The sequence below is a fragment of the Dasypus novemcinctus genome, chromosome 3, assembly GCF_030445035.2.
Source record: "Dasypus novemcinctus isolate mDasNov1 chromosome 3, mDasNov1.1.hap2, whole genome shotgun sequence".
Lineage (NCBI taxonomy): Eukaryota > Metazoa > Chordata > Mammalia > Cingulata > Dasypodidae > Dasypus > Dasypus novemcinctus.
The window spans coordinates 123,344,935-123,361,290 of NC_080675.1; the positions used below are offsets into that span (position 1 = coordinate 123,344,935).

The 16,356-nt window shown below is 35.1% G+C and overlaps 1 protein-coding gene across 5 annotated transcripts in view; it reads left to right on the forward strand.

Annotated features, from left to right (window-relative positions):
* DMXL2 (Dmx like 2) overlaps nt 1-16,356 on the forward strand; it is a 214,016-nt gene that overhangs the window by 74,497 nt on the left and 123,163 nt on the right. For all 5 annotated transcript variants that reach the window (XR_011648432.1, XM_058294193.1, XM_058294194.2 and 2 more), the window contains exons 4-6: nt 736-814; nt 1,615-1,750; nt 2,914-2,980. Coding sequence is in view for 4 of the 5 variants with exons in the window: in XM_058294193.1 (XP_058150176.1) it covers nt 736-814; nt 1,615-1,750; nt 2,914-2,980 (282 nt within the window). In the remaining variant the exon portion in view is untranslated. The remainder of the gene's footprint in view (nt 1-735; nt 815-1,614; nt 1,751-2,913; nt 2,981-16,356) is intronic.

Genomic DNA, 16,356 nt, shown 5'->3' on the forward strand with positions numbered 1-16,356 from the left:
TTTCGAATTTTTATTTTGAAAATACAGAAAAGAGCATGACAATCTCTCAGAAATATATAATATAGTTCAAATTTGTGGATTTGTATTCCATTGCCTTTTTGGGAGATAAATCTAGTTTTCTTTTAGACATTGAGCATACAGAATTCTGCTAATTTGCATTTTTCTCTAACATGCATTTGTTTTACTTTAGTAAATATTTATTGAACATCTTTGTCCTACGTATCAAAAGTGCTAAAAATGCAAAGATTATTATGACATAATTCCTACTCCTGAAGAAGTGAATTTTAACAAGAGAGTCAGGCATGTAAACAAATAATGATTCAGTGTGATCAATGTTAAAATGTTAGAATGTAAAAAGTGCTATAGGTACTGCCTTATTTTGAAGAGAAGTCTTCAAAAAAGGCAGTGACAATTTAGCTAGATCATGATGGAAACGTAAGAGTTTGTAGATGGAGAAGAGAGGGAAAAGATATATTAAGTATAAGAAAGTATTTGTGGATATGGAAGGAAGCCTGAAAGAGCATGCTTTTTGTGGGAATGGCAAGCAGCTCAATATAGTGGAATAAATAGTACATGGAACCACTGAAAGTTATTTTAAAAATAATAGTGAAATATTTGCAATTTTGTTTCACATCATAATGTCTCAAGTTGAAGAAAATGATAAAATGATAGTGTTTATAGATATTATGTTAAAAATGTATCTTGTTATTTTTTCTTTCTTCGTGCATGTCTCAGCAACTTAAGTGTCAGTGGCTTAAAACTGGGCAGTTTTTTCTGAGTTCCGTGACATACAACTTAGCATGGGACCCTCAAGGTATTTGGCTATTATATTTATAAATTATGGAAATTAGATATTTGTTTTACATTTATGATTTGCAATGTAATAGATTCTCATAATTAGAAAATGATCAGTGGTATAGTTTCTTTTTGCTAATTAATCGGTGTACTTTTTTTTCCCCTTTGTATACTCTGCTTTGTATAATAGTTAATTTGCTATTATATGCTTTTTACCTCTAGAATGTTTTATTTCAAGAAAACAGTGATGATATGCCTCCTTCAACATGTGCTGCCCTTTACTCGTATTGTAGTATTTACTAAGAAGTAAAATCAGAAATAAAGCTGGATCAAAAACACTCACCTCATTCTGTAATCATTTATATTTCAGGAAATTAATTTTTTTTAAATTTTGAGATATTAGAAGCCTGTAATGATAATTAAGCTAATTTTTATATTGCATATAGAAAAACAAATTTAATTAATTTGTAGGTATGTTTTATATCCTGAGACATTCTGTATTTCATATATCAGATTTTGAGAGTTTGTTTTCTTATTCTACTTTGTGATTTTTTTAAAAAGACATACCTGATACACAGCAGCTCTTTGCTCTTTGCAAGTAAGCTTTCCTCTTTTTTAGACCCTCAGTTTTCCCCCAAGAGTTACTCTTTCTCTTATAGGGGATTTTTAGAGCTTTTAAATATATATGTGCCAAGTGGTTTTCGTAGATAATATTATTTATATGTAGTAGAACAATTTGCAGACTTAATAAAAGCTCCCTTATGCTTTTCTTTCCTCAATAATCCTTGTTTATTCATCAACATATTCCTTAATTTTCAGATAACAGATTGTTGACAGCAACTGATTCTATTCAGTTATGGGCACCTCCAGGAGCTGACATTCTTGAAGAGGAGGAAGAAATTGATAATAAAATTCCTCCTGTTTTAAATGATTGGAAGTGCATCTGGCATTGCAAGTTAGTGTCTAATTCCATTGTTATATTCATGAATTTAAAAAATTCTTAACTAAAATGGGTTCTGTTTCACAATCATCTTTATTTTTTGATGATACTATTTCATTTAGAAGGTAGAAAGTAGACTTTTCCTAACTGAAACCCATTGTTATGTCATCCTTAAATCTGTGCTACAGCTGATAATTTAAAAAATGGACAAAAATATTTTAATAATAGTCCCAGGATTTGGGTTGACAGGTTTGATACATAGGAATTATTTATTAATGGGATATAGGTAGGATTAGGGAGGGGGGAGATATAGTGAAACTTGCCAGCCACTCTTTCAAGTGGAAGGATGGCTGTACCATTGACATTAATATGGACTATGTGCAGGCACTCAACCACTGAACTACATCCTCTCTCTAGTGGGAGTTGGATTTTTTGTTTGCTTGATTTTAGGAGGTACTGGGGATTGAACCTGGGACCTTGTACATGGGAAGCAAGGTGCTCAACCATTTGAGCTACATCTGCTCCCCACGAGCTTACTTTTTTTTTTTTTTTTTAAGATTTGTTTTATTTACCCCCACCCTTGCCATTGTTTGTGGTTGCTGTCTGCTCTCTGTTTCCATTTACTGTCTGCTCTCTATGTCTGCTTGTCTTCTCTTTTGGAGGCACCGGAAACTGAACCCAGGACCTTCCATATGTAAGAGAGGTGCTCAGTCACTTGAGCCACCTCAGCTCCCTGGTTTGTTGTGTTTCTCATTGTCTTTCCTCTTTATGTCTCTTTTGTTGTGTCATCTTATTGCATCAGCTCGCTGCACCTGCCTGCTGAGCCAGCTTGCCTTCTCCAGGAGGCACCAGGAACCGAACCCAGGACCTCCCATGTGGTAGGAGGAAGCCCAATTGCTTGAGCCACATCTGCTTCCCTGAGCTCAGTTTTAACAGGTTATTTTTAGGATATTGATGGGACATGTAAGTTGAGATATCCTGTATGCATGTTCTTTGTATTCTTCTTTAGATTCTTGAAGTGAATTTTGGATAACTGATTTAATTTACATTTTCAAGGAGGCAAAACACTCTTGTTCTGATGACTGTGACTTTGATATTATAAAGTTTGACCATTTTGACCATTTGAATGTATAGCATACCAGACTTAAAAAATGGTAACTGTCTTTATTTCTTTTTAGAACCTCAGTATCTGTACATTTGATGGAATGGTCCCCTGATGGTGAATATTTTGCTTCTGCTGGAAAGGTAAAGGGACAAATAACAAACAAAAAGAAACAATGAAAAATGTTCTTTATTCATTCTGATTTTCAGTTTTCTCATACGTAAAATTAGAATAATCCTACTTTGCAAAGCAGACCTGAGGTATAGTGATAGTGTTTGTGTAAGACCTGGTATGCCCCCATAGGTAGTAGGCACTCAGGAAGTAATGGCTATTTTCAGCCATTTATGATTTTAGAATTAATTTTTATGTTTAAAAATAGCATATGTACATAATTTTAAAAGTAGAATAGTAAAACAGTCATCCTTCCCCACTCTTAATATTCCTGTATGCTGGAGACTATTTATCAAGTTGTATATTTTATTTACCTCTGTATTTCTAAATAACTTGCTTATGCTCCTATTTCTTGATTTCATTTCAATTTTATGTGTCATTTGTTGCCTTCCTACTGTGGAAGCTGAGACTTTAGCTCTCTAACTGACATCCCAAATTCTAGCCCCACTTCTAATATACACTTATTCACTTCCCTTCATCCTATAGATTGGTTAAATCAGTACTTACGTTACATATTATTATGATTGTGTAAATATTCTTCACATTTAATAATGACTCTGCTTTACTGTTTGCTTACCTAATTACCTAATTACCTAATATATACCTAATTAATTCATCCTCCAGAGCTCTGAAGGAGCTTGAATCCTCTCTCAGTACAATCCCACACAGGAAGTATCCTGGCAATATGTGTGTGTTCTTTTTGATCTAATCTGGATTAGTTGCTCTCTCAGTCTAAAATAGCAGAGTTAACATTCTGAGATTTTCTTTTACCAAAACCTTTGGAAATTCTTCTTGCCTTCTCCTTCATTAAATTCTCTGTTTCTTAACATTCTATTTCTTCCTCTTTCCTTGTTTTGATGGGAGATCATCCTTTAGTGGCTTCCTGGAAAAGCTGAACAGGGACAAAGCCTTTTGAGGCCTTGCATGTCTGAAATTTTCTTCCTTTTACTCCTATACTTGATTGAAATTTGGCTGGGCATAGAATTGGAATGAAAATCATTTTTTCTCAGAATTTTTAAGTCATGATTCTATTGCCTTATAGCGTCCAGTGTTGCTATTGAGCAGTACAGTACTATTACGACCTCTAGATTCCCCCTATCCCCAGGTAGAGAGGTTTTACAGATTTTCTCCTTATCCCTGCCTGGTGTTCTGAAATTACATGGTGATGGGTGAGGCATGGATTGGTTGTCTGTAAATATTTTAGTCTGTCTTTCTAAAGAATAAAGACTTTTTTATGCAGACTGTTTGGTGGATCTGTTTAATTTGGAAACTCATATGCTTTGGGAGATTACTTTGTATTATTTCTTTTGTGTCATTTCCTTCCTTTTATGATCTTTTCTGTCTTCCTGGATCTTCTGTTACAAGGATGTATGCCCTTCTCTACTGGTTCTCTGATTTGATTTTTTTTTTGCCTCCTCCTATTTTCTATCTCTTTATCTTTTTGTTTAATTTCTGTGGAACTTTCACATTGTTTTTTTCTGCTTTCATAGTTTTAATTTCCAAGAATTTTTTTCCTTATTTATTGAATGTTCATTTTTAAAATATAAAATGTTTCATACATGTAAAAGAATATGTAATATATAATACAAAATTAAACAAATACACATGTACCCACTACCCAGCTTAAGACAAAGAACATAAAACTAACGTGTCTTTTATCATCTTGCTTGTTTTTTCTTCTTCCCCTCATACCCCTAGAAAACCAGAATTCTGAATTTTATGTTTATAATTTCATTATTGTTTTAAAAATAATTTCACATGTATAAATTTCCAAATAGCATAATGTATAGTTTTGCACAATTTTGAACCTAGAAAAATGATATCATGTATAATTTATGTTCTTCTGTGACTTTTTGCACTCAACTCTATATTTTTATAAAGTTGATGCTGTGGCTCACTTATTTTCATTGGTGTACACTTTTCCATCATATAAATATATCCTGATTTATTTATCCATTCTCTTGATGTTGGACAGGGATTTTTTTTTTTTTTTTTAAGGTTTTTGCTGCAGTTAACATTCTTGTATCTCTCTTGGTGCACCTGGCCACAGTTTGTATGGGTATATATCTAAAAGTGAATTGTGCATTTTCAACACATACTTTGATTTCCAAAGTGTGTACACTCACCAGCAGACTATGAGTGTTTGATTGCACTATATTATCACAACACTATATTCTCACATTGTTGTGGCCAAACTGAATTTTTGCAGATTTGTTGGATATAGAAGGATATATCAGTATAGTTTTAGTATGCATTCTCCTCATTAGTATTGCTATGAATGTCTTTTTGTTTATAGACCCTTCCTGTTTTCTTTCACTTTTTCTTTTTCCTTTAGATTTGGGGCAATTCTTTATATATTATTACTTTTTAAATAATGTATTAAGTAATAATAAATTACACTTAAATTATGGGCAAGTTAAAGTTAAATTGTATTTATTTGTTTTATATAGAATTAAAATGTTTGTATTTTGCTTTACAAGGTGAAGATAGGCTTTTCCCAAGAACACCAGAATTCACCAAGGCTTTTCAAGTTAATCTCTAGTTATAAAAACACCCAGCTTTACTCTTTGGTGGTTGAATAATTACTTGGTGCAGAGTTAGTTGCTCAAAAGTTGCACAAATATTATAGACAGGAAGACTGCAATTACGTGTGCTTTAGGTACTGGGTTTAGTAACTAATGTAATTTTGAAGTAGCGATGAGCATAAAAAGTGAGGTATCTGCAGTACCTGTCATGTGATGAAAACATCTGTGATTTCTACTGGCGACATAGTCACAGTTACTGCTAATATTACTTTGGTTTGTTGCTTGGCAGTTATTAAAATAGAGATGTAATTGTTTCTCCCCATTCAAGTTCATAGTATCTCTGGGTCTTTGTTTCCATATCTCCAGAAGACCATGAGACAAGCATTTGAGTAATTTACATGGGAATGATCACAAAAAATAGACTAGATTGGAGGAGGGCACTCAATCAATGTATATTATCATGCAGGTAATGAATACATTTAAATCTCTGGGTGACCGAGGCCAATGTAGAACATGTTCCTTTCATGTATCAGTCATTGGTTAAAGGCTGGTGAGGGGAGGGCATCAATTCTTGGCATTTCCAACCAACCCCAGAAAACCTCAGTCAAAGACATGTAGATGATGTCGGTTGGAATTAGTATTTTAAAATAATAAGGCATGAGAAGATATAGGTGGGGTATCAAAAATAGCTGCTATACCCTGAATTCTAACTTTAGGCCCCTTGGTCAGAGGATTTCAGGTTAAGAATCCCTATTCTAGAATTTGGACTTTTCAATTTATTGTCTTTCACATTTAGGTCTAAAATCTATGTAGAATAATTTTTAGGTAAGTTTTAAGGAAGAGGTCAAGTTTCTTTTTTTCCATATGTATATATAGTTGTCCAGCACAATTTATTGAAAAATTTCTCTTTTCTCTACTTCTCTGCATTTCCGCCTTTGTCATACAATCAAATGTCCATATTTGTGTGAGTCTGTTTCTGGGCTCTTTTCTCGAATCCATTGGTCTTTTTTTTTTTTTACCAGCACCAGCTATCTTAATTACTATAGCTTTGTAATTGTCTTGAGTTCTGCTAGAACAGTTCCTCCCATCTTGGTCTTCTTTAAAGTACTCTTATCTATTTTTGGTTCTTTGAATTTCCATATAAATTTTAGAATGAGCTTGATAAGTTTTACTAAACAACAAACCAAAAAAACGTCTTGTGATTTTGATTTATCTGTTTAGGAAGGACAGACATCATTATGGTATTGAGACTTCCTGTCTATCAACAAGGAATAGCCCTTCATTTATTTCTTTCTCATTCTAAAATTTTATGATTTTCTGCATAGAGGTTGTATTAGATTTATTTCTAGGTATTTAATATTTTTGATGCTATTATAAATGATATCATTATATAAATTTCATTTCCTAATTGTTATTAGTATATACAAATACAATTAATTTTTGCATATTGCCTTTCTATGCAGCAACCTTACTAAACTCATTAATTCTAATAATTCTTCTGTAGCTCCTTCTGGGTTTTCTATGTACATAATTTTATAATCTGTGACTAATGAGAGTTCTATTTGATCTTTTCTAACTCTCCTGTGTTTTATTTCTTTTTCTTTTTTTAAACTGCAGTATTTAGAACCTCCGCTACAGTGTCGAATAAGAATAGTGATAGTAGGTATCCTTTTTTTCTTCCTAATCAAAGGAATACCTTTTACTATGTCACCATTAAGTATGATGTTTTATAGATACCCCTTTTCAGATTTAGGAAGTTCCCTTCTATTCAGTTTGCTAGAATTTTTTTTTTTTAGGAGGTACTGGGATCGAACCCAGGGCCTCATATATGGGAAGCAGATACTCAGACTCTTGAGCTACATCTGCTTCCCAGAATTTGTTTTTTTAAATCCCAAATGGGTGTTGAATTTTAGCAAATATTTCTCTGCATTTTATGAGATTTTCACTTTTTTTCATCTTTGTGCCCTTTAATAAAATGAAATACATGGCCTGATTTTCAAGTGTTAAATGTTGCAGTCCTGAAATAAGAAATATTAACTTGATTATAATATATTTTCCTTGCTGAATTTGATTTGCTAGTATTTCATTTAGGGTTTATGAAAATTTCATTTGGGGTTTATGAAAATTATAGGAAAAACAAAATTTGAACTATAATTTTCCTTTTTTTGCTGAAAATGTCATTGACAGATTTAATATTGATGTTATGCTGATCTTATAAAATGGGTTGTTAGGTTCTCTTTTTTCTATTCTATGAAGGAATTTGTGTAAGATTGATGTAGTTTTGTTTTAAATATTTGCAAGTGAAGCCATCTAGACCAGGTGTTTTCTTTGTGGGATTCAGTTTTTTAAATAGTTCTAGGGCTTTCAGGTTTATGTTTCTTTTTTATGTTAATTTTGGTAAGCTATGTATTTTTAAAAATTTTCAGTTTTATCTAAATTTCCAAATTTATTGGCATAAAGTTGTGCAAAACATCTTATCTTTTTAATATCTGTAATATATATGTGATGATTGCTTTTTCATTTTCAATATTGGTTACTATTGCTTTCTTTCCTTTTTTCTTGATTCATCTCACCAAGGGTTTATCCATTTTATAAATCTTTTCAAAGAACTAACTTTTGATTGTGTATAACCTCTGCATTGTATGTTTCCTATTTCATTAATTTCTAATCTGTTGTTCTTTCTTTACTTCTACATTTTTTTTCAAGGCTTTTTAGATGGGTGTTCAGTCTTTCTTCATTTCAATTATATGCTTGTAACATTATTGATTTTCCTTTAAAGTTTAGCTTTAGTGTTATCTCAGAAGGTATTTTTAAACTCATGGTTTGGTATGTATTGTTTTTATTATTATTCAAAGCATAACTTTTTCTAATTTTCACTGTGATTCATTCATGGTGATTCATTCATCCATGGATTGTCTAGAAAATGTATTAGTCAAGTTCAGTTATTTTGGAGTGGGTGGTTGGATGGGGCAAAAGTACTTTTTTGTTTACTACCAATAAACTTTTATTTTGTATTATTAGGTAAAACTTTGAAGTAATTTGTCATTAGAATAATAACTATTAGTACTGTTTTACCAACAATTACCATTTTGAGAGCTGTGTACCAGGTACTGTGCTTTCAGAAAGCCTCTGAGGCAAGCATTATTCTCCCTGTTCTACAGAAGAGGAAACTGCAGCTCTCAAGAACTTCCTCAAGAATACAGAGCTAAGTAAAAAGGTAGAGCTGGGATTTTAACCTATGTGTTAGATATCAAAGCACCATTATCAGCTGGTTTTATATTTCACTAAGAAAATATATTTGCAGGGATTCTTTGAGGTCTGAGTTGAGGGTGCATTCTCCCAGAAAAAGTTTACCTAGCTTCAGGTACCCAGGAGCACACCTAACTCAAACTAAAAGCTTGGAAGTTGTGCTACAAAGATAGTGTGTGTTTGTGTCTCATGAAGGTGTTTGTGTTGATAAATTCTCAGGAACCAAGTACAAACAGACACTTTTTCTTGCCATTTCCCTTTTCAGTAAGGGTTTTCTCCTGGTTCACCCTTTTATTTAGGAGGTAGTCCTTAGGAAATTTCTTGGCTTTATGCAGTTGCCTCTGATCTAACTTCTCACCTAAGCCTCGTCTCCTCTGCAGCTATTTTAAGCTGAAGCTCTGTGCCACTGGATATTGTTAGATCCCCATATAACAGCCTAGTTATCAGCTTCAGCTATTGTTTTCTATAGATTCTTACCTGAGAAAATAGATATAATCAGAGGAGCGCTTTGATAAGTTCCCACCACCTTCCCAAGTCTGTTCACTTCCCTACATCTGCCTTCCTTCATCTATATAAGGCCTTCTATATGAGGCCAATTCCTTGAGCATTAGATCCCATTTGCTCCTTCCTGCTTACTCAGGGAGGTACTATTACAGTTGTCTCTTCTCTCTGTCAATTTTCGCCTCTTCATTGGGCCATCCTATTAGCATCCAAAGGTGATGTAATCTTACCCATTGTAAAACAAACACAACAGTAACAAAAACCCTCCCTTGACCTTGCCTCCCAGATGACACCTTTTCCCCTCATAGCATCTTGAATGGCTTGCCTATAGTTGCTGTCTCCAATTTTCCCTCCTCATTTTCTACTAACCCACTCTCCACCTCTCCTCTGAAACTTATCAGTGACTTCCTGGTACTGAATCTTGTGGTTAGTTCTTACTTAACCTATCAGCATGTTTTAACACAGTTGATTACTTCCTCCACATTAAAACTTTCTTCTCTAGACTTCCAGGACACAGCACGCTCTATTGATTGTCTTAACTCTGGCTGTTCCTCTTAAGTTTACTGGTATCAATAACTTTAGCCTATTTTAGTAGTTGAAGTACCCCAGGGTTTATTTCTTTTGAACATTTCCTCTGACTACACTCATTCTCTCGGCGATCTCACCTAGTCTCATGGCTTCAAATGCCATTTATATACAGATGGTATTCAAATTTGTATCTCTAACCTGGACCTCTCCCCTGATCTCTAGGCTTATATATATAATTGTCTAATATACATCTTCGAATAAACATGTCTAAAATGGGACTCCTGATTTCCATCCCCCATCCCAATCTACTCCTCTGCAGTCTTCCCATCTCAGTAAATAGCAATTCTGTCCTTCCATTTCTTCAGGTCAAAAGTTTTGGAGTTATCACTGACTCCTCTTTATTGCCTTACACATCTGGTGCCCAGTATTCAAGAGATTCTCTTGGCTCTACCTTCAGAATATCCAGTCTTCACTTTCTTACCACTTCTGTTGTTATAACTTTGTTGAAGCCATCATTAACTATTCCTTATATTGTTGTATTAAATTCTTAATTGGATTCACAACTTTTACCATGCCCCTGTGCAGTCTACTTTCAAGTCAGCAGCTGGAGTGATTTTTTTTAAACTGTAAGTCAGTTCATGTCATTTCTCTGTTCAGAATTTTTAAAAGTTTGCATTTCATTCAATAAAAGTCCAAATTTTTATGATGAATTACCAGGTCCCTATTGTATGTAGTGCAATGTATGCAAGTATACAATATATGCAAGTTAGAAGCAGCACACTCAAGGGGAGGCAAAGATCATGGAGACCATCTTCAAGTTCTGCCTGCTGCAGGGTCATAATAGATATGTGTCTGTTTGCTTATTTTTTTTTTTTTTTTTTTTTTTACCTCTGGTATTTAAACTTCTTGAGGGGAGAGATTTTTTTCTGTTTCATTTCTGTGAATTCTGCCTGACACATATAAGGCACTCAATATGTATTTATTGAATGAATGAATGAATGAATAAACTATGTGGAAATGGAAAAATCAATATCCAGGATTCATAGAAACAGTATAGATAAACATTAAAAAAAAAAAATCTCAGGAATTAACAATGCTGTCAGAACAATAACTTAAGGAAAATGTTTTATTTAAATAGGATATGTCAATAAAAAAGAAATGTCACAAATAATAGAACTACCTAAACCATTTGGGAAACAGAAAGTAAGGAACCAGAAGGAAGTGGGAGAGAATAAACAACAAAGAAAAAAACTTTAAATGAACTAGATTTTAAAAATAAAAGACTGGATTTTAATAAGTCAGTTCAGTCACCTAAACTTTTTCACCAAAAAAAAAAAAAAATTTAAATCTGCTCCCTCTAAGAGATAATTAATATCAAAATATAAAACTAGATTATAGGCTACAACTGGTCAAAGGCCAGTTAATGAATTCATAAAATAACACTGGGACTCTGAGTTACAATTGTAATTGAACATGATTCTTGGTTGTAAGTTAATACTTTAAAAAACCAAATAGAAATAATAGTAAAACATTATAGTAAAACAATCAAAATGAATCCAGGGAAATACAGAGCACATGAACAACTGTTAACAGAGGAAAATGAAAAATATTAGCAAATTATTTCTTTTTTCTTTTCTTTATTTTTTTGAGCAAATTATTTCTTTAATCATGTCATCTGGTCCTGAGAAATTCATTTCGGGAATTCTTTCAAACTGTCAAAGAAAAACCAATCCATGCAACATGTAATATGAAGAAAGGATTGTATGTATTTGGGTTATTTTCAGTTGCAAACGTTTTTTGCTTTGTTTTGTTTAAGCCAAGAAATGGCTTCATTTTTTCCCTATGCACCAGTCATTTGATATCATTTTCCTAGTCAGGGAGATGTATACTAGGATTGTGCAGCAAATTTAGCATTTATAAAAATATGAAAACCTTATTGATATAAAATGATGAAACTCACATTTTATACAATTTACCCCTTTAAAAGGTACAATTCCAATGCTTGCTAGGATATTTACATTTATGCAACTATTACCACAATCAATTTTAGAAGATTTTCATCACTGCAAAAAGAAACCACATACCATTTAGCAGATGCTCCCCATTTCTCCCCAAGCTCCTCAGCCGTAGGCAACCAGTAATCTACTTTCTGTTTTGTATAGATTTGTCTATTCTGAATATTTCATCTAAATTAAATCATACAAATGTGTCTTTTGTGACTGGCTTCTTTCACTTAGCACCATGTTTTTAAGGTTTGTCTGTGCTATAGCATGTTAAAATAATAATGAAGTATCAGTACTTCAGTTCCTTTTTATGGCTGAGTTCCACTGTATAGACATACCACATTTTGTTTATCCATTTTTGTCAGTTGATGGACATTTGGGTTGTTTCCACTTTTTGGCTATTATGAATAATGATGCTGTGAACATTTGTATACAAGTTTCTATGTGGACATATTTTCATTTTTCTTGGGTATATACCTAGGTATAGAATTACTGAGTCATCTGCTAATTCTGTTTCATCTTTGGAGGAATTGCCAGATTGTTTTCCAAAGAAGCTGCACCATTTTACATTCCCACCAGCAGTGTATGAAGGTTTCAGTTTCTCTGTATCCTCATAAATACTTATTATTATCTTTTTATTTTTATTTTTTAAAAAGCATTTACTTACCTAATACCGCTCCCCCCCGCCCCCCCACTTTTTTGCTGTCTGTATCCATTTGCTGTGTGATCTTCTGTATTTTCTTTTGGTCTCCTCTTCTCATTTTTCCTCTTCTAGGATTCACTGGGATTCGATCCTGGGGACCTCTGATATGGAGAAAGTTTCCCTGTTAGCTGCACCACCTCAGTTCCTGGTTTCTGTTGCACTTCACCTCGATTCTCCCCTTCGTCTCTCTTTTGTTGCGTCATTCTGCTGTGACTCACTTGCATGGGCACTGGCTTACCGTGTGGGCACTCAGCTTGCCATGCAGGCACTGGTTTGCCATGCGGGTATGTTTTCTCTTCTTCTTTTTCATCAGGAGGCCCTGGGGATTGAACCCGGGTCCTCCCATATGGTAGGTGGAAGCCCTATCACTTGAGTCACATCCGCTTCCCTGTCTGTCTTTTTAATTACAGTCATTCTGGTAGATGTGAAGTGGTATCTCATTGTGGTTTTGATTTGCATTTCCTTCATGGCTAATGTTGTTGAGCATCTTTTCATGTGCTTATTGGCCATCTGTAAATCTTCTTTGGTGAATGTCTTCAGATTCTTTGCCCATTTGAGGGGTTATCTTTTTATTATTGAGTTGTAAGGGAACTTTATATATTTTAGATACAAATTCTTTATCAGATAAATGATTTGCAGATATTTTCCCTTTTTCCATGGAGTGTGTTTTCACTTTCTTGATGCTTGTCTTTGAAGCACAAAGTTTTAAATTTTGATGAAGGCTAATTTATTTTTCTTTGGGTGCTTATCTTTCAGGGTCATATCTCAGAAACCATTGTCTAACTCAAGATTATAAAGACTTATTTTGTAATTTATTCTAAGAGGTTTATCATTTTAATTCTCACATTTAGATCTGTGATCTATTTTAAATTAACTTTTGTGTATGGTATGAGGAAAGAGTGCATTGTCATTCTTTTACAGGTAGATATCCAGTTATATTAGCACCATTTGTTGAAAGACTATTTTTCCCCCATTGAATTGCCGTGGCACTCTAGTAAAAAATAGGTTGACTGTCAATGTCATGGTTTATCTCTGGACTCTCAGTTTTGTTCTATTTATTTATGTGCACATCCTTATCCCAGTACCACACTGCCTTTATTACAGTAGCTTTGTAGTAAGTTTTGAAATCAGAAAGTTTTAGTCTTCCATTTTTGTTCTTCCTTTTCAGGATAGATTTTGTTACTCTAAGACCTCTGCATATTATACGAATTTTAGGATCAGTTTCTGCAAAGAAGCCAAGTTGGATTTTGATAGGGAGTGCACTGAAATTGTAGATCAATATGGGGAATATTGCCTCTTAGCAACATTAAGTATTCTAGTCTATGAACATGAATGTCTTTCCTTTTATTTATGTCTTTATTTCTTTTAACAATGTCATGTAGTTTTCAGAGCATACATTTTGTTCTTTTGTTAAATTTATTTTTTTAATTTTTATTTTTTTTTAATTTTTTTATTTTTTATTGACTTTGTAATAATATTACATTAAAAATATATATGTGAGGTCCCATTCAACCCCACCCCCCCACCCCCCCTCTCCCCCCCCCCCCCAACAACACTCGTTCCCATCATCATGACACATCCATTGGATTTGGTAAGTACATCTTTGGGCACCTCTGCACCTCATATACATTGGTTCACATCATGGCCCATACTCTCCTCTGTTCCATCATGTAGGCCCTGTGAGGATTTACAATGTCCGGTGATTACCTCTGAAGCACCATCCAGGGCAGCTCCATGTCCCGAAGACGCCTCCACCTCTCATCTCTTCCTGCCTTTCCCCATACCCTTTGTCCATTATGTCCACTTTTCCCAATCCAATGCCACCTCTTCTATGTGGACACTGGATTGGTTGTGTCCATTGCACCTTTATGTCAAGAGGAGGCTCAGATTCCACCTGGATGCTGGATGCAATCCTCCCATTTTCAGTTGTAATCACTCTAGGCTCCATGGTGTGGTGGTTGTCCTTCACCTCCATCTTAGCTGAGTGTGGTAAGTCCAATAAATCAGATTGTAGGTGCTGGAGTCTGTTGAGGCTCAGGATCTGGCTATCACATTGTCAGTCCAGAGATTCAAATCCCCTAAATATATCTTAAACCCCAACATTAACTGCACCTCCAGCACATTAGCATGAAAGTCTTATGAAGGGAGATCCCATCTGAGTCCAGATTCATCACACATAAACACCATTTCCAAAGAGGGGCCATCTGCCCTGGTAGTTAACCCCATCGGCCATGACCATAACTCCCATGGGTCTCTTTAGCCCTCAAAGGAACCAATATCTGGGGGTTGTATCTGCTTTATCTGTCTCTCTGACTCTGCTCAGTTGTGCATGAGGGCAAACCTTCTGCCAGCCTCCAGACTCTTTTTTAGAAACTCGTAGCCATATAAACTCATTTCTCCTTTCCATTTCCCCCTTACTTTAGGTCAAACAGCATTTTAAAGTCATGGTATTTTATGTAGACATGGATATTCTGCTGATCCGCATTGAACCTTCCGTATAAGGTCATTTTCCAGTTGCATCATCAGTTGGTAGTTGATAGTGGTCCCTCGTTGCCAGGGAGGCTCATCCCCGGGTGTCATGTCCCACGCTGGGGGGAAGGCATTGCATTTACATGCTGAGTTTGGCTTCGAGACTGGCCACATTTGAGTAACATGAAGGCTGACAGAAGGAAATTCCCAGGCACAAAGTTGCTCTAGGCCTTGTTATTATTTTGGGTTTATCAGCTCACAAGCATAGTCATTAGTATCAGGGGCTCACTGTTGAACCCTCACTCCCTCCCGGTCCCCACCACTGTACCTGGGAGACTGTCGCTGCTCCCCTAGGGACCACGACAGAGCACCACTGGCCGGGAACCCAGTACCCCCCCTACTGTGGTTTTTAATTGTTGCCACTATGAGTATATCCAAACATTACCATGCACCCTGGACATATGTTCTGTACAGCTCCCTGTCAGTCATATATCATCTGTCATTGGTATCCCATACCAGTATCCCTCCATTGCCATTGTTGAAACACTCTGTGATCCAGAACTCCCCGAAATTTGAAGCCCAATATAATGTCATGGTCCCTTACTAGGGAATGGCATATAGCGATGAGTTTAAAGGATAGATAAAGAACTTGGATAAAGTTAGATAAAGAACTTAGATAAAGAATGTTGACTTGAAAAAATTCCACATCCTATTTTTCCCCCCCCCCCCCCCCCCCTAATTATTCAGCTTTTCTTCACAGGAGTCCTAGACCACAGCAATGTATATATATAATATACAGCACTCCCACACATCCACCAGAAAACCTTTTCCCTTCCACAGTGATACTCTTACGCCCTATTCATATCATATTTACTTAAAGTGATGTACAGAGTCTGAGACATTAGCTTTCTAACAAGGTGACATCTGTATTTACATTATGGTGCATACTTTAGGATACACAGTTCTTTACATTTTTAGTTATCCTATGTTTTACATTATGGTTTACATTATCAGTCTGTCATCTCCTATATGTTATGGTGTAATATTACATGTTTTATATCCATCCTTGTGTACTCTCAAGAAACTCCTCTCTTACCCCCCATTTACTTTGGTTCCACACATTTAACGTCCATTTTCCCTTCCACCTTAGTGCCCTCAGTGATAGCCAACCTCCGTTTCCTGAGGAGCCACTTCCAGAGATAGATGGAATAGTGTTCAGGGCCTAACTTGCTCAACTGCCCCAATGCCCTGGGAGCCACCCTTTCTCTCGAGGGATACAGTTCCCTCTATTGGATGGCATTAGTCCTCCCCAGGATGTGGGTCCACCCCCACTCTCACTACTTGGGTTTCTACCCCATGGTGTCACCCAC